Source organism: Lichenostomus cassidix, chromosome 17 (assembly GCF_008360975.1).
Source record: "Lichenostomus cassidix isolate B80296 chromosome 17, HeHo_3.0, whole genome shotgun sequence".
Classification (NCBI taxonomy): Eukaryota; Metazoa; Chordata; class Aves; order Passeriformes; family Meliphagidae; genus Lichenostomus; species Lichenostomus cassidix.
In genome coordinates this window covers 1,461,534-1,482,142 of record NC_139497.1, presented here as the reverse complement: position 1 = coordinate 1,482,142, position 20,609 = coordinate 1,461,534, and the positions used below count along the sequence as shown (strand labels likewise).

Below are 20,609 nucleotides of genomic sequence, written 5' to 3'. Positions count from 1 at the left end.
GACTGGCTCAGAAGTACAGATGCAGAATTACCAATGAAGCAAGGGACACTTTGTTTCAGGGAATTGGTGGCAGAAAAGACAGGGACTGCCAGGCTCACTCTCCAAGGGACATTGCTGGGACTGGATCAGAGATGGTACGTTAAAGCTGCTCACATTTATTGCTGTCTTGGAGATTAAGAAGTGACAAGGGAATGATGTCCCATAGCTGAACAGCCAACAAACAGGAGATTTTTTTTTCCTAGACTACTTGAAAAATCTTCATGCCCCTCCTCCTGCATTTTCTACATCCTAATAATCTGAAGAACTTGTTGTCAGGGAAATTATTCTCAATAGCTCAATGAAAGCTCACATATGCAATGAAAGCAAAAAGCCTCAAATAATTTTAGATTTGTGCACTTTTCTCCAATTAAGTTCTTTCAGGGGCTTGAGGGCAGAGTCTTTTATTAAGACACACTTAAAATCTTTTTTTCCTACCAGAAGGCAAGTGTTCTCAAAGAAAGAATCCTTGTCTCCAGAGATCAGAGATACCAGAGCAGTTTTCAGATCTTTTTTAATGAGTAGAAATAGTCCTCTGGCACATGAATAAGTTGAAATATTTGTAGGAAAACTAGTTTCTCTGAAGTGCTTCACAGTCTGATTAAAAGTTTTTAAGAATCTAGATGCTTACATGTAATGATTTCATCATATGAGAGAATAGGTTATTTACTGGGATAATAGAAGATTATCAAAAAAGGCAGGGCACGAGGACAGAATTCACAGAAGCAAAGGTATTTAACAGCAGTGAAAGTGGTGGCAGCAGCATTTACAGCACATTAACTGGAGAGCCATGACAATTGCTGAATCATCTAATTAGCTCACACTGGCTACACGACAGCAAATTAGACAGATTAGGAACCACCTACCCAGGCACTAAATTGCCTTTGTGAGGGTTGGATTGTGCACTGTGTCCAACAGAAATTGCTTGGGCAACCAAGGCCTCGTGTTACACATTCCCTTCAGGAGCATAGGCTGGCCTCCCTCCATCCAACTGGCGTAACGCCCAGGAATAAGGTCACCATGTTCCAACTCCTGAATATGTGCTTAAGGAAGACAGCAAGCACTGGCAGAGAGAGAACATGATGGCAGGAAACACCACATATGCTTTGAGCTTTGGGCAAGCCCTCCAAACCAGCCTGATTACTCTAAACCCTTCTCCAGGTAGAGCATGCCTGGAGGAATTTCATGGCAAAGTTGGACTGAAGCAGACTCCCAAAGCTAATGGATGTTATTCCAAAGTCAGTAGTGATGCCATTCACTTCCAGTACAGAGAACACATTAAACAGGTCAATTCTTTATTGTAAATTTCTGGCTTTTAATCCTTTAAGTGCCAGACACCATCTCCCAAAATACACATGATCATCTGGTTAGCTAAAACTAGCGTTAAGGTGGGTAGTGTATAGGCACAGACTTTCCCTGGTCTCCTATTTATAGATGTACTAATTGAAAGGAACTTTTTCAGAATTCTTTTCCATGAACCAGAAATTCAAACTGTAAAATAACATTTCTGCCTCACTGAAAAGGTACCACAGAATTGGTAACGTTACTGGAAGCTGCACAAAGCATATGGAGAAAACCAAGTTTACATGTTTGGCTGTTGGGTACATGCAGCAATACAAAGCTCAGTAGCCATAACACAAACCTCCAACCCCGCAGAAAGGGCACTTCAGACCATACTCCTGTGAGGAGGCTTTTAAAAGGACACCAACAAGTATTATGCAAAAGAAAGGAGTTTGTAGTTCTGCCTTAGCAAAACAGTGCTTGTTACAACATTGATGAAGCAGGTGTTACCCAAATTACTCATCAGATAATAGCCTGATACTAGGCTAAAACCTACTGATAGAATTGGCTGCTCTCTCAAATGCCAAAAGATCAGGCATTTCAGAGCCTACTCTGTGACCTTTCAGTACATGGGGCTATTTTGCTCAAGTTCCACATCAACGAGAGGGGTTTCCCAGGCAGTCTTGCACCTTAGGGTCTTATCTCTGATTCCCAGTGGCTGCAGAACCCAGGATTTAGGAGTCTTAAGTAGACTGTGTTTCACATCAGAAAATGCTTCTCTTCTGCTGAAAAGGGAGGCAGCAAAGGCAGGGGGCCATCTCAGACATAAGTACTGCAATGCTTTACTTCATTACAAACAGTGTATTAGAGAAGTCTAGAGAAAAGAGATCCAATGAAGTTGAGAATTTTAAAGAAACAGTAGAGTGGAAAGCTTAAGATTTTAAGAGTTAAAAGAGGGATGACAGAAAAATACGGAAATTCACAGTCAAAGCAATTCTGATAGAAAGAAATACAGGTGGATTAAGCTGCCAAGCATAGTCCACGAAGAAGTAGATCAAATGAGAGTCAGCAAGATGTTTATTATCAGTCCTTGAAGTGGACAGTGTTTGTCAGGCTGACAGCCATTAAGCTTAGGAAAGGAATATTCAGGAGAAGTTCATTATAATGCACCTTAATGCATATAAAATCCTATCTGAAGGAGCAGAGCAGCCTGCTGCTCCAGGATCAGCACTGCTGGGCCTGCCAGGCTCAAAAAGGGACTGAACTGTAGGTGAGCTGCAGATCCAGCCCTGAGTTTGCACCTTGAAGATAACAGCAGATGGAAACCTGCTCCCTGAACAGGAAGGACATTCTGATTGCTCATCAGTTGTCCTGCAAATGTCATGGAAGGATTATGTGCTGCCAGGGTCAGCCCCTGGAACAGTTCCTCAGTTCATTTCCCAGGTGCAAGTTCCTGCCCACAGGAGCAAAGCTGACACTGCTGAACAGCTCTTTTTCTCTTACCAGACTATGAAATATATCCAGAAATATCCTAAGGAATGGATAACCTATACATGCAGTTACTTAGTAAATTTGATAATTCAAAGTTCAATATTAAAATAAAATACTTTGTTATATTTGCTGTTAATAGGTTGATGCACATCTTTGGGCTTGATACACCACTACATATTCCTGTACCAAGTGGTTTTCTGTTTGACACCAGTGTCAACTGTTACCAGTCAGGGGTTGTTTGTGTTTTCATATCTGAATTGAGACCCTAAAATGCTAATACATCATCATCATCAACAATTTGCTCCCTTTCACTTTTTTATTTTTTAACCATTTTTATATAAAAAGAGTTGTTTCCAGCAACTTCAAGTACTGCAAGTACTGCACTTCTGGAGTACTGTACTCTGCAACTTTGCATAACAGAAGGTTTAAAAGACAAATAAAAAACTAGTATTTTAAAACTACACATATCATGTGCACGAATAGGTCATAATCCAAACCCATTTTAATCTAAATAAAATATTGTTAAAACATTTACTACAGAACGGAAAACAATTATTTATGGATGGCTGTATCCTAATTTGCAGCTGTAGAAAACCACAGCGAAGCAAATGATTCACGCAGAGATAAATCCCTGCCTGCCTACCCTCCTGTCCTGCACTGCACCCAGAGGAGGGAAGCAAACCTGGCTGCTTCCTGAATTAATTTGGCCTAATGTAATTTGATCTCTACAGATTTTAACTGCAGTATCATCAATGGTGTTCATTCTTCATTTGGAGTTTAGCTTTAATAGTTTAGGGAAATAATTTCTCTCATTATTAATGTCACCCATCCCACATAGCCAGAACCAAGGTGTGGCATTCAGAGCAGGCCATGGCCTGGCTTTGGTACCTACCCAAATGTATCCACAGGGATGCAGGGAATGCAGTGCCTGACACAGCAGTATCAACACAGCTTTTTATGCTACACAGGAGAAAAATATTTGAAGGAGAACAGTCTGTTGATAAAACCAAACAATTTCTTAAGTGTTAGGTAATATTTTCTTTTTGAACTGAAACTGGAGTATTTGAATCGGCCTTGAGAAATACAAAGTTGGGATTCAGACCTATGTATTACCTCTTTAAACACTGAGTTAACAAGACATAATAAAAACGTGTGGTATATATACAAGATTGTCACAGGTATATGAGATTTTCAGAAAAAAAGCAATAAAAATATTCTTTAAGCTGAAAATAAAATCTCTTACCTTTTATATCACGATCTCAGCTTACAGTCACTACATTTCTGCTTATTTTATACAAGTGCATATGGCTATGAAGGTCCGGAGAGAATGAGAATAAAGTGGAATTAACCTGCTGAAAACTGCTTAGAAGTTTTAAGCTGCAACATATAGATGTTCCAATACCATTTAAAAAAACATTCACCTTTCAGTTATTGCTGATTGACAATCTCAAAATATCAACATACAAATATTAAAGAGGAAAAAAACTCAGTAAATTTGGAGCAGCAAAGTCTTTTGAACTGGCTGCTTCCCAAATACTGTGTTTTCCTATCATTTGGTGATGATTTTATGAGACACAAAAGCAATCCACTTGATTTTCAAGTTCAGGCCTACCATTTTTGTGCCTCATATCAATAATGTGGGGAAGAGAGAGAGAGAATATATAATTCAGTTACACTTTGGAAAAAAATATACTGTTTTTTTTCTTCTGCCATTTTGCTACATTTCATGTCTGCTGACATGCACAATGGTACAAAGCACTACTGCTTCTGGAGTGACCATTGCACAGCTCTGTAGCAACTTTTATAGAAACATGCAAATACAGCATAGTATTAAAATTCTGAAGGACTTCAATAGTGAAAGTAAAGGCAGATTTCACTGCTTGAAGCAGCACTCGACCCGGGTTGTGCCTTGGTTTGGTGTTTGGTTCCCCCCCACCCCCCAACACACCAGTCCTTCCCCTTCTAGTGTAAAGAAATAACCAGGAGTATTTACACATCTATTGCTATGTACCCAAAGAGAGGACTGTGGCTTGGACTAAGTATTGCTTTTCATTACATGGAGCAAAGTTCAAGAAGTGAGAAAAACACTAAAAAATAAAAAAAGGAAAAAAGCTCAGATTCCATGTCTGAAGTTGAGAAACCTCAAAACGAGCCACGTTTTTCTTGCTTTTAAGACATGTACAAAATGCCATTTGGAGCCACACAACCTGATGGTTCTAGAAGTCAGAGAAGAAATCTTGAGGGCCCAAGTGAATAATAAAAGGTGCGATGCTGAGAGGCTGGCAATAGGGACTGTCAATGAAAAAACCACCTACAGTGGGAGAAGAGCAGAGAAGCAAAAACCTCATGTTAATTTCTGAGACTAGCTGAAGCTAAAGCTCCATTTAAATTTCTCTGCTCTTTCAGCTGCAAGTGGAATTTTCATTGTAAAATGGGCACTTTGAATTCTTTGAAGGTATTGAAACATCTAACACTTCCAAGGTTACCACTTTCTAAACAAAGAACTGACAGCTCATTCATATTTTCAGTAAAGCAGAGAAATGTAAAATATGCAGCAAGGGGGCAAGTTTACAATGTGGTTAGTAACTCCCAACAAATGACAAAAAATAAAAAATGACTTCTATAAATCATCTGAAATGACTGCCATCATGTTGGAAAAGAGCATAGCGCCCTTCTTGTCTTTGAAATAAGAACAAGTTTTTGGGTTACAAATGTTCATTGTATAGAATTGGTTCGAGGAATATTTTGTTTGGAATTTTACAAAGCTGGGGATTCAGAAAAGAAAAAGGAAACTACAAACAGTTGCCAATCAGGGGAACTCCAAAAGAGGGGGGGCAAAAAATGTGTACGGAGGAAAGATTCCTTTAATGAATATTTGATAAACAAAAATGGGCTCTGATCAGCCATGCTTTTTCTGCTCCGTGATGGCTTCCTTTCATCCATAGGCCAGCAAAACAGGTCAGTGATTTCTGAGCACCTCTCAATTTGACTCCATCCCCAGGCCCTGCTCTGTGGGTGACACCAGGCTCACCCTCCCAGGCAGTCATCTACGTTTTATTAAAGTACCACCAACACCAAACGGAAGCAAAAGCTACGGGCAAAGGAGAACTATGGAAATGAAAACACATTCCTAAGCACAAATACTTAGCTTAAGAATAACAGCTGCAGTTAATTCCAGGGAAAGCAGCTTGTTCTATAAGCCACCCCTTATTCAGCTTTTCTAATAGTTCTCTCCCTCTAAGGGGGCTGTGGGGAGGAAGAACTTTACATTGCTTTAAGCACTGGTCTTACAACACCCTCAACACAGATAAAGCTCCCCTTGCCTCAGCAGCAGAGTCTGTTAGAGAACAGGGGATAAAGGCAAATCTTTGGAAGAGCAGGAACTAAACCAGCCTATGGAAAAGCAAAGGGTGAGGGATGAGGAGAGAGTGCAACCAACAACGCTGCTTATTTGTGGGGTGATACCTTAATAAAGACCACTGGAATCCCTCGTTAGAGCCCACAGCAGTCCACAATCCACGGAGACTCCAATCCTGGAGCTGGGGCCTGTCCTGGAATTTCAGACAGGTGCACACACTCCTCATCAAAAAGAGGACTCTGGGTTTGAGCACCAACTCTTAAAAAAGTACTGGCCTATGGCTGAAGTGTGTCACTTTTCACAGCAGCACTCAACAAGAACTGGGACAATTAAATAGCAAGTTTTCATGGGGACCTTGTTGCTGCTTTAGATTCTTATAAATGTAAGGGGGAAAAGGAGAACCTTTGGTTTAATATACAATTGACAACTAAAATGCTTTCTGTAGAAATGGTGGATGGAAAATCAAGGGTGGGCAGACAATCTTAAAAGTGAAGAAGGCCACAAGAACAAGTGCAATTTTTTTTCTTTTTTTTCTCTTTTTTTTTTGTAAAAAACAGAAAAGAAAGGAAAACATGTAGCTTTTGAGCTCTAAAGAACCTGATTGTAACATTATTGTTGTCCTTTCTCTGGGCAATACGGGTGTAATGTGTATCCCTGGAATTGCATCCTTCTGTGGGAACTTCCTTTGTTTAATACTTGTTTCACAGAATGCAGCCTTATACAGAGACAGACTAATTCCCTTTGTTTCATTTGTTTTTCAGCATTTTGTGTATGAGTGAAAAGTCTTCTTGGATAATTAAGACTGTGTCTAAAATCACAGTTACAGTATGCTGATCTATAAGGAAACTCAGGTACTGATGCTTAACTATAAAAAATAAGATAAAACAATATTTTAACCCATATTTTACTAAGTTTATTACACACCATAATATTTACAAAGTTAAATGTTAACTGTAAAGTTTCTATCGTGTGGTTTTGTTTTTTTTAAATTTCTATTTTTGTTTTTTAAAGAACTATGCCCTGCATTTAATAACCCTACAGCAAATACAGGTCATTAACTGAGTCTGTGTGACTGCATTAGGAAACAGGCAGTACTCTTGTGTTACAACAAAACAGTTTATTTGTGATCAGTGTTTTATATTCTATACATCCTTCACAAATTTAATTTTACATAATCGGATACTTCATTTAAAACGTAAGATTTAAGCTTCTAGTTCTTCCCTATAACAGAAGGCTGGTATAAGTTATTTGAAAATGAGGTAACATTTCACAGAACATTTTTTTTTCAAGTTTTAGAGAACTAAATTTGCATTTTGTTAAAATCAAAAAGTAGGAAAAAGATGTTTCTTTACAAATGACTTTGCTCAAGTATGTGTTCAAAGAAAACAGGATAAAAAGGCTTTTTGTCTTCTAACATTCTGTACTGTACTGTGTTGTTCAATCAATAGGAATTAGCTTCTGCCATTTGCTAAAAGAATGAGTAGTGGGGCACGGGGTAAGTTGGGAATTTCATAACTGGTAACAGAACCATTCTCTTGGGTAAACCTACAGAGAGAAGAAAGGGAGAGGACTCCAAATAAGTTCAGCAATCCAAGAAAGTCAGATAAGAGCTTACAGTAGTGTTCTCATTAACCTTTTCCAGATCAGTCAGTCAATATGATGTCAGGATGCAGAGTCCCATAAACAGTAACACTTCACCACTTTGCACTATTTCAGACAGATGGTTATAACTTAAAGTCTGCTTTATTTTCATCCTGGTGTTTGGTAAAATTAAAGGAAGCAATATTCTCAAAATAAGAGTGTGTATTTGGACTTGAAGCTCTATTTCATAATCTTTATGGTAATTAATCTCTACTAGCTTGTTCTGCATTGAGGTAATTTCACAGGCCAGTTGCAACTGCAGATATTCTAGACAGGCACTGCTGTGCATAAAATACAACTCACAGGGAAACTGTTCAGCAGTTTTGATCAGCATCCAGGTAGGTCAGCCAAAAATCAAGCACCTACAGTAAATTCTGCATCTGCTTCCTTATTCTGCACTTCCTCTCCTGTGTTGAAGGACTAAATCTGGAAAGATTGACATCTGCCTGATTTCATTATTATTTTAGAGTTCTTGTGGCCTCACAAACTTCTGCACAATTAAACGTTTGTTTGTTTTTTTAATCTTGCCTATTTAAATTCTAGTATTTAACCTATGTATCCATTTAGAAATCACAAAGCAGCAACAGCAGGTATTCCAGAGCACCAGATGATCAAAGTGAAGTTTCCCAACATGCAACAGCTTACAAAGGCAAAGAGACATGTTTACCTTACAGCCAAAAAGCATTATCCCAGAACTTTGCATCACAATCATAAGACATTAAGAACAGAAACTCTTTATGTGAAAAATGGGGGCATCCAATTCCACAATGCTTTGAAGTCAGTGATATGTCACATATACACAGCTAAATGCTTAAAATCCAGCTCCCAAAATAGCCATAACAAGAAAAAAAACCCACAAAACAGAAGGAATGAATGAAAAAAAGCAAGAAAAGCTGCAAGGAGACTTGGTAACAGTTATATTCCTGCCTTCAGCAGGCAAAGGATTCCTCATGTCACAGTATGTCACTGACTGTAAAAACACAGACATGCAGATACAACTAATTATAGTTATAGTCAGAGACTGTTGTTTGGAAAGAACCAAGGGATTTTTTTAAAAATCCATACCCCAAACAAAATTTCTTTCATTTTTCCTTGAGAAAACATGTCACTGTTCCTTGTGTGATGCACCACAAAGGACAACACTCCATGGGGCTGCCCTGCTGCCAGCTGCCCTTCTGTCAGAGCACGAGGCCAATCAGCAGGTGTAAAACTCAAAAGGTTTGCTCCAGTTCTGAGGGCAGAATTCCACACTGAGCTCCGCCTGTGGGCCCATTCTCCCTCTCCTTTAGTACAGAACTGGACCAGCAGGTCCCAGTCAGGCAAAGCAAACATTTTCCATAAAGCAGCAGCATTTTTGCCCTGTTAGAGCTTCGTACCTCTAGAAAAGTCACGAAATCAACATTTCAAAATATTTAAACTTTTATAATGATATCAGGGGAGTTGGTATCACCCAAGTCAGACAGACCTGGGAGAAATGAGTATTACAAATGCTAAAAAGCAAAAGTTTCCCATATGAAAAACTCCAGGCCTTGAAACATGCTAGTCATTTGAGCAGCAGACTGTGACCAGTCCCTGCCACAGCAGAGGCTGGTGGGACTGGTCCTGGTGGGCTTGCACTGTGTGTGCCAGGACATATCACTGACTCCAAACTGCCCTGCTCCCATTGCCACATAAACCTCATTCAAAGTAACCAAAAGGGCCGGTTAGAGGAATGCATTGTTAGTCCAGCATAAAACAAGCCAGTGGGGAGGGAGAAGCTGAGTTAAGAAAAACCCATCACAGCTCTCTGGTTATCAGCTCATTTTACAATCTCCGTGAAACCAGTGCTTTGCCAGCCTAATAGAACATGTTTCATAGTGAAAAGCATTGTGGCAAGTGACCATGTCCTAGCTGCCTCACAGACTGACTGATACCAGTACAAACTACCCAAAACCCATCCTGGTGTCCCAAGCAGTGGTGTTTTAGCCTGTGGGGGTAGGGGGTATTTGACAGCATTAAGGGAGCTTTGTCCACAAGTCACTTACACTTGGAGACAAACATTTCACCAATATTACTGTAATGCCATTTAGCTAAATCTGGGTCAGAGATGCTGAAATAGGCCCTTCGGTAGTCTTTGAATGGAGCACAGACTGGCTGTAAAAAGTAAGGGAACTTCGACCAGGTTCCAGTATGAAGGGAACAGGCAATTAGAACAAGCAGTCCTTCCACAGACCAGGCAAAGCAGAGGCAAAAAGCTACTCCAACCAAAAAAGAACCACAAGGTTATGGCATAAAAGTGGTGTCGTTGTCATGGTTTAAGAGCTTTAATCTCTTTGGATTTCTCCTTGGAGTGCCACATTTGGACTGCCACAACAGTTTCTGCATAATTTCTAATGTGTTAATTACAGGGCTGTACGTACCGTAGGCTGGTGCTGCTGTGCTATATCCGTACGGTGCTCCATAGCCTGCAGGGGAAACAGAGGGATGGGGGTCATTCCCTGCACTACCTGTCACTGTCTGCACACCTGCACATGAGCAGGGACTGTGTGCCTCAAGCAGGAGCACAGCAAAACCAAACTCACACCAATATATACAAATATTGCTGATAACACTGAAATGTTCCTACATGGCCCAAAGAACAAGCTGCCAGGGACTTTCTCAGGCCTCAGCATCAATGAGTTAAAATTCCCTATTTCGTTTTCTCAGCATTTTCTTTCGACCAAATCCCTCAAGTCTGCACTGTCAGAACATGGAGTTGGTATGACCCAGACATCCCATATTTGCTTATGTTCTACCTAAAACACAAATGCAGTCTATGCAGGAACAGTCATTTGCCTAAATTTCCTTTGTAAAGAGGGGAATGCTGGATGCTTGTGGCAGATGCCACATCCCCCTCAGTAAAGCTCCTGTGAATTCTGCTTTCTCTGCCATTTCTAACAGAAAAAGTTCCACAGAAGACATGTGAACACCTCCACACAAACAGATAATTTTTTCAGAGAGAGCAGAGTGTGACTCTGAAGTGAGAAAAAAAGCAAAGCAGGTAACACCAGCATTGGTTTCTACTGTCAGTAGTTCATGGAGGGTTTTTTTTCTGGTAAGACTGCTTGTGTCATCACAAAAAGTAAGAGGTTTCTGAGAAGAATATGGGATGGAGAGAAATAATCTGTGAAGGCCAAGGCCAATAAAAGCTTAACTACAGTGACTGGGAAATAAAAATTATTTCTGGAATAATTCCACACTGGCAAGAAGCATGCCCCTGGCAGGTTAAAGTGTCTCTTAAATGACTCCTCAGGCAGACAGACAGTTCCAAAAACAATGTTAACAGCCATTAAAAATGAATTACTGGGTTTTAATATTTAAAATGACATGACCATACAGGAACAATGAAGACGACATGCTGCCAACAGTGCCAGGCAGGAAGGCTCCCAAACAACAGGGCTGTGCTATTAGCAAGTGTGAGCTGCTGGAGGGTGTAATTAGAGCTCACGCTGTAATCTGAAAACCTAAGCATGAGGAATAGAAGTGTTATTTCTTGGAAGCTACTGGATTGGTTTTGACTAAGGCACCTTCAGCATCTCATTCTTACAAATGTGTGGTTCTTATAACAAGTGAAAACAATGTCTGGATTCCTTTCACATGTCACCCACAAACCTCAGACATGCTTTGTGGAGTCACAAAGAAAATGCACTTTGAAAAGCAAGAGGATGGAGAAAGTGACCATTTCATTAACATTTTTTTGTGAAAACATGAAATGGGAACCAGAAGCCCTTGGACTTCAGAAGCTGTTTCTGCTAATCAGAACAATGCAGTGTGCAGATAACTTCACATCAGCCACAGTATGAAAAGAAATTCTTTCAATTTCTGGCCACCACAGAAGCTAGTAATAGATGCTTCCAGGTGGAATTCATGTAGAAAGTTTTTGGGAGCTCAGGGACTGCATTGAGCCTGCTGACTTCATGCTCACAAAGGATTCTTGGGAAAGGCACTCCTAAAGCTAAACAACACATGATCCAGAAGGTTCTTAGGTAGGAAGAGAGTTTTGGGAATTGTGCCATGGCAGCGAACTATGAAGACAAATTATAAAATAATAAAGCCAGGAAAGCCATTATGCCCATAACTATGTGCTCTGTGCACACAAGGCTTTGAGCTGTACGCTCATAAAGGATACACTCTGCCAGCTTTCCAGCTCTTTGATTTATTTAAACCCCCATGAAAGCCTTCTGCTTCATCTTCAGGATGGTTAAAGAAATCACTTGCACAGGTGAATGACACACAGGTGAATGAAAAAGGACACCCCAGCAGACAAAAACTAAACTATCAGCTATATGTGTAGTGCCTTACCTGGTGTTAGGTATCCAGTAGCAGCAGCTGCCCCAACAAATGCCCCTCGTGTTAAAGCACCTCGTCCTCTGCCTCGAACAGCCTGGACTGCTGCAGAAACAGCTGTATTGACAACCCCTTTAGTCTGCCCAGAGTGACAAAAAACAGCAGTTCAGAGAGTGAAAGTGATGCTGGAACACAAGGCCACCTGCATTAAATCACCCCCTTTGAGAGGGCTCTGTAAACATGGCTAATGTGCCAGGCTGGCTGAGCGCAGACTGGACAGTGCTGTGCCAAAGGATGTGAGTGACAGGGACACAGCGGGTCCCTGGCCCCATCACTGCCTGCAGAGCCCAGCACGTTCCCTGTGCTCAGCCCTGCCAATCTCTTCCCTCAGACTGTGCCTTATTTACCTTGGATTTGGGCATGACTGGACACCACTGGATTCTCATCCTCTCTCTGCTCCTCCTCCCTGCTGTCTCCCATCTCCTTACAACCTTCCTGTCCTCAACCTACAGCACTGGTTTTGCATCTCCCTTTCCCTCCTGAACCCATGTAACTGCAGCAGGCCCAGGATTTCACCCCCAAAAAACCAGCTCAGGACAACACCAGCCTGTGTTAACATCACTTTACTAGAATGTTGCCTTCTGTACCAAAAAGCAACCCAGAGCTGGGATAATGATCGAAAAAGCAGTTCTTACCTGAGGAAGAATCTTCTTTTTCTTGTTATTTGCTGCATTAGGCCCAGAAAACAGTTTTTCAAGTGCTGCTAATGCAGCACTTGCTTTTGCTACTTTCTTGTTTGGGCCTGCACCTCTGAACTTCTGCCCATCTACTTCTACCTGAAAATTAAGACATGAGTTTATGCCTAGTATTGATCCACGGGAACACCATGCTGCACCCACTCAGCTGATGTGCCACCCATAAAGGACTTCAGTAGGAAAAAACATTCTCAGTGTTTTTATGTGGCAAATTTCTATTGATTCTAGATTTGAAACTGCTAAAGGATGCCATGGTGATTTTGGGAACCAGTGTTTCACAGGTACTGGGAATCTGGAAACTACAAGTGCAACTCAAAGAGGACCAGTGTATCTGTTCGATACTGGATTTAGCCCATACCCTGGAGTCTTCCTTGTCATGAAATTTGGGGCTGTCAGAATCCAGTTTTAATCCTCACTGTATTTCCTTAAAGTAGAAAGGCTATTCCTTTCCCCAGCTGAATATGCAGAGCAGCGGTAAGATCCATAGAAACCTGAGAAATCACCACCACAGATGTGCATTGCAAAAAGCAAAATAGAAAAAATGTGAGCTGCAGCAGCAAGTGACTCTGCTGTGCCATTAATAATCTCCCAGCAGCTGCATCTCTGCTCCACTCACCTCCATCACAAAACGCTTGTCGTGGCTTCCCCCTGTCTCGGAGATGAGCTCGTACTTCAGACCTCTTCTCTTTTCATTGAGCTCCATCACCGGGTTTTTGCCACTTGCTGTGAGTATGGGACCCTGAGTTCTTACCTAGAGAGACATGCAGAGTTTTACTTCAGAGCCTTTCTCTCTTCAGAAGGCAGACAAACCTCTGCAGACCTGTATCACAGGTAACCCTGCCCTGGATGCAGCATAACCTGTGGTGCTGGCACAGCAAAGGGGATTCTCTAAGGAAGGGCAGGAGGACAAACAGAGGTGTCACAGAAGTCACACCCACTTGTTTCTGTTGGTGAGGGCAACTGTCCTCGTGGCCTGATCTGGTGCCTGCACAAACTAAACATGACACCAGCTGCACTTGGAATTGCAACCCTGAGAGAATTCAATGTTAAAGGTGGGGCCATGGTGTCAAGTTCCTTGAAATCGAAGGCTTTCACACTGAGAGACTGGCATTCCCAACCCTGCACACATCTCTGTGCCCCATCTAATTATGTCCTGGCACTACCAAGCTCAGACTGAAGAAATCTCATGCCCTGAGTCACGTGGTTCAGTAGAAATATCTGTAACTGTTTGGAAAGCAAGGTAAAGTGGAGATCTTAGCATGCCAGCAGATCAGTCTGCAATAGAATTCTCTCAGCTATGGATAAAAACAGGGCAGTTCCATTAAAAATATTCTATTCCCCTTTCCCTTGAAATTTCTCAGTGGACTAAACATGTATGTGGTTTGAGTTATGCATGATTACACACTAGAAACTGTCTCCCAGAAATTGTCTAGAAATTGTCTCCCAGCTGAAGAAATTAATGTTTTACCATCTTGACAAGTAGAACAGAAAAAAAAAAAAAAAACCAATGAAAAGTGAAACCCCAAACCTCTCTGTCACTTGTACTTTCAATGCAATCCTCACCTCTAGGGTAGTGGAGGTGTCAGCTGTGGAATTTCCAGTATTATTATTGCTTGAGATTGAAGATGTTGTTTCATTTTTACCTTCAGTATCTGATTTTTCATCAGAACTTACACATTCCACATCAGCATCAAAACCTGTTGGATACCCCATCGCTTGTAAAACCTACAACAAAGCCCCATGAAATTAACTGAGACAGAGGCAGCAGAACAGGAACAAATACAAAGCTGATCACAACACAAAAAACAGTCCACCATACACTTAAAAAAGGCAGATTGCTTAGAATCTTAGTTTTCTCCTAATTGAAATGGAGATACCCACTTCAATAGTTATAAGGGGGGAATACAGTATCAATGGGGAAAATAATTTCAGGTTTCCAAAAGTGGAATCAACATAAAGCAGAATTTTAGTGTCAAAGACACTCATGAGGATCATTCGTCATCTCAAGAATTCCTTGTAAAATAAGAGATTAAAGACACTTTAATGGCCTTATAAGGAAATTGTTGCATGCACGATTTCCCCCCTCTCTGTGTCTATGGACAGATCAAGAGATGGACTGTGGGGCAAATGTGACAAACAGTCTTGTGAGAATTAAAGCATCTTGTACAAGATGGTACTTCTGGAGTTCAGTTCCTTCAAAAACATCCTCCATGAGCAAGGCCAGCCTCTCCCTTAACCAGCTTCCTGACCCAGCTGTACAGAGCTACCATGCACAGGGCCAAAAGAAACTGAAAGGAACCTGCAGCTCTGCTGAAAATTTAGTCCCAAGAACAAAGTCTGCAAAAATCACTGTGTTCCAACCCTGAGCTGAGAACTGCCTGGGTAACCCCAGGCTCAGCTCCCATGCAGTTGGGGTACATCTGGCTGCATTTTCAGGGCTTCTGCATTTTAAAAAGATCAGATTAGAAAGTGAAACAGTCACATTATTCCCTCTGGTAAGACTGGGAAGGCAGGGTCTGGATCTGCTGAGAAGGGAAAGAAAGAAAAAAAAGCAAGTCTCGACCACACCACCCATTTCCTCTTGGCTTGAATCGCGGATGTTTTGATGTGTAAATTTAGAGAAAACAGAGCTGGGTCGGCACCAGCACAGATCTGGCTGACGCAGAGAGGTTCAAGGGTAGAGCAGTCACAGTTTTTCAGGGCAAGTGGGTTTTTTGGGCTTGTTTTGTTTTGTTTTTTAAACTGCAGGGAGGAAGGCAAAATAAAGGAGTAAGGCAGAAGGTCTGGAAGGACACACATGCAGAGAGCTACTTTTCCTGGAGGAACAACACATGCCCTCAGATACTTCTGGACACTTTGAACTTGAAAGCACACAGGACAATGGGATTTTCAAAACTGAAATCAAAGGGAAGCAGAAAGTTGCCAGATGAAGATTCTATAAAGGAAATTCTTGTTCAAAACAAAATGAGGCACAGAATGACAGATGGGCCTGTTCCTATCAGAAAAGCAGTTCTGTTAACAGAGGTTCTTTCACAGACTCATTTAGGTTGGGAAAGATCTTTAAGACCATCGAGTCCAACCGTCTGTTAATCCAGCCCTGCCAAGCCCACCACTAAGCCATGTCCCCAAGCACCACATCTGATGGGTGCTCACACTGGGCATTCCAGTCTGTCCTGCTGTCATAGAGCAGGTATGGGAACCAACAGCAGGTTGACCCTGAGTGATACCAGTGTCCTACTGGAAATTTAACTGGGTAAATAATTTCCATAATTTACCCCAGTACACAGAGGTACTCTTCAGACACTGAGAACAGAATTCCATATTTCCAGGAGCTCACAAGCCCGGAATGGACACAGAGAAGGAGGGGGAGAAAGAAGCAGCCACCAACATGCTATTTCCAAACCAACAGGAGGAAGGAGTAGAACAGAACACAAGTGAGCCCCTCCCATCCAGAATTTGACCCCCACATTCAGTCCATGGCAGCATGAGCTGACCTGCAGAGCCCTGGGAAGATCTTCCCCACCACTAGCACAAAACCAGTGATGCTCTTTGAACCAAGCTGTGTTTAGAGCACACAGTGAGTAGCTCAGCTTAATCAATTTTTTTTTTAATGTTGAGCTTGCACATTACTAGTTCTAACCACATTTCATACTCCATCCCAAGATCTGGGGTTAGCAGATTACTTCAGGCTGCCTTACCTTCACTGCCACATGGAGCTTGGCTGTTTTCTTAGAAGGTCCTGATGCTTCATAAGTCGTACCATCAACATCTACAGACATTGTGAAGACTGGGGCATGGACTGGACCAGACTGTGACAGCAGCTTATACTGAAGCCCTGGCCTGATTTGGTTCAGCCTCATCAGAGCATTCATGAGATCTATTGCTTTACTATCTAGTACTAGTACAAGATAGTAGAAGGGGTGGGGGAAGGAAGGGGGAGGAAAATGAACAAAACAAGATGAACAGAAAAATGAAACAGTTTGCATTTCAGTGCCTTCTATCTGTATCAAGGAGCAAAACCATCCCTCAGCCTCTCAAGAGGGTGAGGAGAGCCATAATGCCATTATGTCTTTAATAAGCCATTCTTATTTGGGGTAACAACTATAATGACCCGGTTTTACATTAACACCATTCTGTTGCAGCTACCTATATTCTTCCTGGCTGCTGTAAAAGGAGTAACAAGTTTTGTAGCTAATAGGGAACCAGATCCAGAACTGGCATTCAAGCAGCACAATGAAAATAGCCCCCAGAATGCCTGGATCCCAGTAATGTCAAGAGACTTCTAGACTGTGCATATGTGCAACATTAACATTTTTGCAAATTTTATTTTCCTTGTGGGAGGTCTTGAGAGACCCACAAGTACCTCAGGAAGGGAAGAATTAAGAGAGTGCAATCTTCACTCAGCAAAGTCACTGCAGTACTTTAAAAAGACCCCACAGTACAGGAATGCGACGGATAAAATATCTCAGCTGGTTGGGCAACTTCAATTCTGGTGCAACATGATGGGTAGTCTCATTTAAAAATGCAAATCATTCAGTTAGTAAAGCATGTCAGGGGAGATCCAGATGCACAGTAAGAGATGTGTTTGACATTCCGAATGCAGGGTGATAGAGACAACAATTTTTTTCCAAAGACTTTTTCACATGCTCTACCACACTAAAACAGAGAAGCTTTTAAACCAGCACCCCCTGTACAATAGATCTTTGAAAACAGAATGGGGAAGTGCTGCACTTACTTTTCCTCAGATTACGTTTCATCTTTTTATTTGGATCTTTATCATCCCCAACACTGTCTTCAAATGGTCTCTTCAGAGCAGACGAGCCTGTACCTAGGGTATAAAGTTCCTTGTAATACAGATATGCCATTAGAAAAACAAGATCCCACAGCAGGAGTCTGATTAGCCCCACACTGTTCCTTGCTTGTTTATAGTGGAAAGAAGTCATCCATCAGTCACAGCTTTCTTACTGCTACACAAAAGCCAATACTGGTTTACTGCTCACTCTACCAGGCCATGCAGGACCTCTGTGCCCAGTATCAGGTGTGGGATAAGGACTGCAAATCTGCAGTGCTGTTTTCCACAGTTAGTCTAAGCAAGACCTCCACAGTATTGTTTTTACAAAAAATACACATGGAAATTTTTTTTATTAGATCTTTATTGTTTTCTAAGAAGAATTTTTGAGTCATTCTTATTATGGACACTCATTATGTGCTTTTTGACAAGTCTACAGTCTCTCCTTCCCCAGCATAAGAATTAAACACTACTGCTCTTCAGATGCCAAAGAACTTTGTGCCTAAAAAAAATCATCAGCGATATTGTTGTTGTTCTGCCTCTCCTCTCTTGGTATTTCTAGAGAACAGAGCTTCCACATTTTTTCTCACAATGAAATATTAAAAAAAAATCACCTCCCATACAACAAAGAAAAGCTTCTAGTTCACATTCACAGCACATAATTCAGAACTTCATCCATTCTAGTTTACTGCCCAGTTAGTGACTTTTGGAACAGATTATACCTACCTTCTTTGTCAGTTACTGACCAGGAATATTTCTGAAATGACTTATTTGATGGGAGGGGATCCATTTCCAAAACTTTATAAATCTGCCCGAAGGCTGATAATCTGAGCGCGTGCTGAAAAGAACAGTAGAAACACAAGTTAATCACAGCAGGATTTCACCTCATTTATCCAAGGTTTTTAGTAAGTCTTTAGACACAAAACTAATTCTATGGTTTTGACAGACAAGAAGACAGCTTTTACAGCTGGCCTCTGCAATGGCTGTGAATGGAAAATGCTAATGTCTAAAAATGTACAACTCACGAATTTCTGTAACACAGAGTGCAGGGCACAATGAGCCCACCCAGGGGTTCTCTGCTGGGAGCATAGGTGGGTGCACAGACATCCCACTGCTATTGCAAGGATGAGATTTCACACACATTTAACTCTTGCACTCCTGAACTATGACTTAACTTTTCCAGGACAGTGCTTTACAAGAACTGTCAGGACTGCCATGAAAACAAGCCACACTGGCAGAGAATAAATGGTGCTAAGGAGCTGAATTCCTCATTGTTACTGCACACAGGTCAAATTCCCTACCTGAGCACTGTGTGTAATGGCTTCTTTTTGCTGAACTGTCATGTAAGACAAAGCGTCCGTGGGCTCACGCTCGCAGGGGTCGTGCAGACCTGGGCCCCCTGGCAGGGAGAGGAGTAGGGATTACTGGGAGGAACGAGCAGCAGAGTGCAAACAGGGACTGACAGAGCAGCTGAGCCCAGCTGCTGCAGAGTGGGCAGCACCCCTTCTCCAGAAGGGACTCAGGCCTCACTCAAAGCAAACTGACCCGAGGTTTTATACCTTTGCAGTGGCCACAAACTTAGCAGGATAAACACTGCATGTGGGTAATAACATGAACTGAAAGCTGTAGGTTTGGAAGAAAACCAGCAAATAATTTGGACATGTATGTAGATTTGAAGAAATCTACAGAAACCAGATAATCATTAAGTCTATTTACTTGCAATCCCTTAATGAGGTAGGGGTAATTTATAAACAAATCTAACATTCCCCATTAACTTCTCCTGCAGTGGCAGTATCATTCACACAGTGACCACCATTAATTTCACTCCACATCAGGTTCAGAGTTCATAGCAGGCATTTTTCATGTAATCCTTCATGAACAGCTAAATGTTAAGGCTGGCTGACCAAGCCCTTGTGTTCTGGAGTTCCTTTGGCCCCTTACCGGGAAGTAGAATTCCAGATGCCAAACACTCCATCACTCGTCGCAACGCTTCCCCAGCGCCCAAAGGTCTATTACAAGTACCTATAGATTTTTCACATATAAGCTCGAGTGGCTAGAAGACATTAAATTATGATTAGTATGGACATAAGGGTGACTGTGACTGCAGTTAAACATGGGGAGCAGAGGGGATGAACAATCACATCAGGTCACTTGGTCTTTAATCCACTACAGGTCTAAAGGACAGAGACCGACTCCAGAGAAGGCCACGTCCTTGTTCAGGGCACGTCTTTGTCACCTGCTCTGACTCACCTTTTGAGGACACCCAACTGATCTCCACTGTCTGCCCAAAAAGTTGAAAAGGAGGGGGGTCTCTAAAGTAAAGTCAGGTGAGTGTTCTGTTCTTCTCTTAGGGTTTTCAGTTCCACACAAGAGAAGCACCACCTCTGCTGCCCTAGGGTGTCCTCTCCAGGCATGCAGAGCAAACCTGCCCCAGGAAAGGGAAACAGCTGCTGGCAGGAGCGACATTGTCATGGGAGCAGGATAGTTTTGGAAAACTAAACAAGAGGGATAGAAGGTAACAAGTGAGAGGCTATTGCCTATCCTTCAGGATGCACAAGGCCCATAGCAGTGTGTCCTTTTCCATGGGATCAGTGTGTCACAGACTCAAGTACTACTCGTCTTCTCTTCCCTACATGGGGAGCAGTTAATGGGGAGCAAACAGATGGGGTGGAAGAAGGAGTCTCATACAAGACTCTTCTTTCTCCAGTCCTGACACTGCTACAACTCACAGCTGTGGCCTTCAGCTCTTTCTGTACTTACCCAGCCTTTCAGTGGTGCCCATGTGGGGACTCTGTTGCACAAATCCCGCAGAATACGAAGGACAATTACACATGATTTTAATCCATTTGCCCTGGCCTAAAACAAACAAAATGATTCCAATACACCTGCAAAAGCCTGGCCTTCACTTTTGCTTTTCTTTTTAAATGCACAGAGTCCTGGGATAGATTTTTTT

General features: G+C 41.8%; 1 protein-coding gene and 1 long non-coding RNA gene across 6 annotated transcripts in view; one reads left to right on the top strand and one right to left on the bottom strand.

Annotated features, from left to right (window-relative positions):
* LOC146429768 (uncharacterized) lies at positions 1-20,420 on the top strand. 2 transcript variants are annotated; one of them, XR_014855439.1, is made up of 4 exons: positions 1-134; positions 6,928-7,017; positions 16,197-16,444; positions 19,829-20,420. It is a non-coding gene; the product is annotated as an uncharacterized LOC146429768 (long non-coding RNA). The 2 variants fall into 2 exon arrangements; XR_014855440.1 differs by lacking the exon at positions 16,197-16,444.
* Positions 7,264-20,609, bottom strand: part of STRBP (spermatid perinuclear RNA binding protein) — a 45,095-nt gene continuing 31,749 nt past the window's right edge. For 3 of the 4 annotated variants that reach the window (XM_085076722.1, XM_085076724.1, XM_085076725.1), the window contains 12 exons: positions 20,417-20,512; positions 19,598-19,709; positions 18,958-19,055; positions 18,383-18,494; positions 17,603-17,695; positions 16,566-16,765; positions 14,431-14,592; positions 13,484-13,618; positions 12,808-12,948; positions 12,128-12,251; positions 10,207-10,251; positions 7,264-7,711 (listed from right to left, as the gene is read on the bottom strand). In XM_085076722.1, coding sequence (XP_084932848.1) covers positions 7,635-7,711; positions 10,207-10,251; positions 12,128-12,251; positions 12,808-12,948; positions 13,484-13,618; positions 14,431-14,592; positions 16,566-16,765; positions 17,603-17,695; positions 18,383-18,494; positions 18,958-19,055; positions 19,598-19,709; positions 20,417-20,512 — 1,395 coding nt within the window. In that variant the 3' untranslated portion in view covers positions 7,264-7,634. The other variant, XM_085076723.1, reaches the window with a different exon arrangement.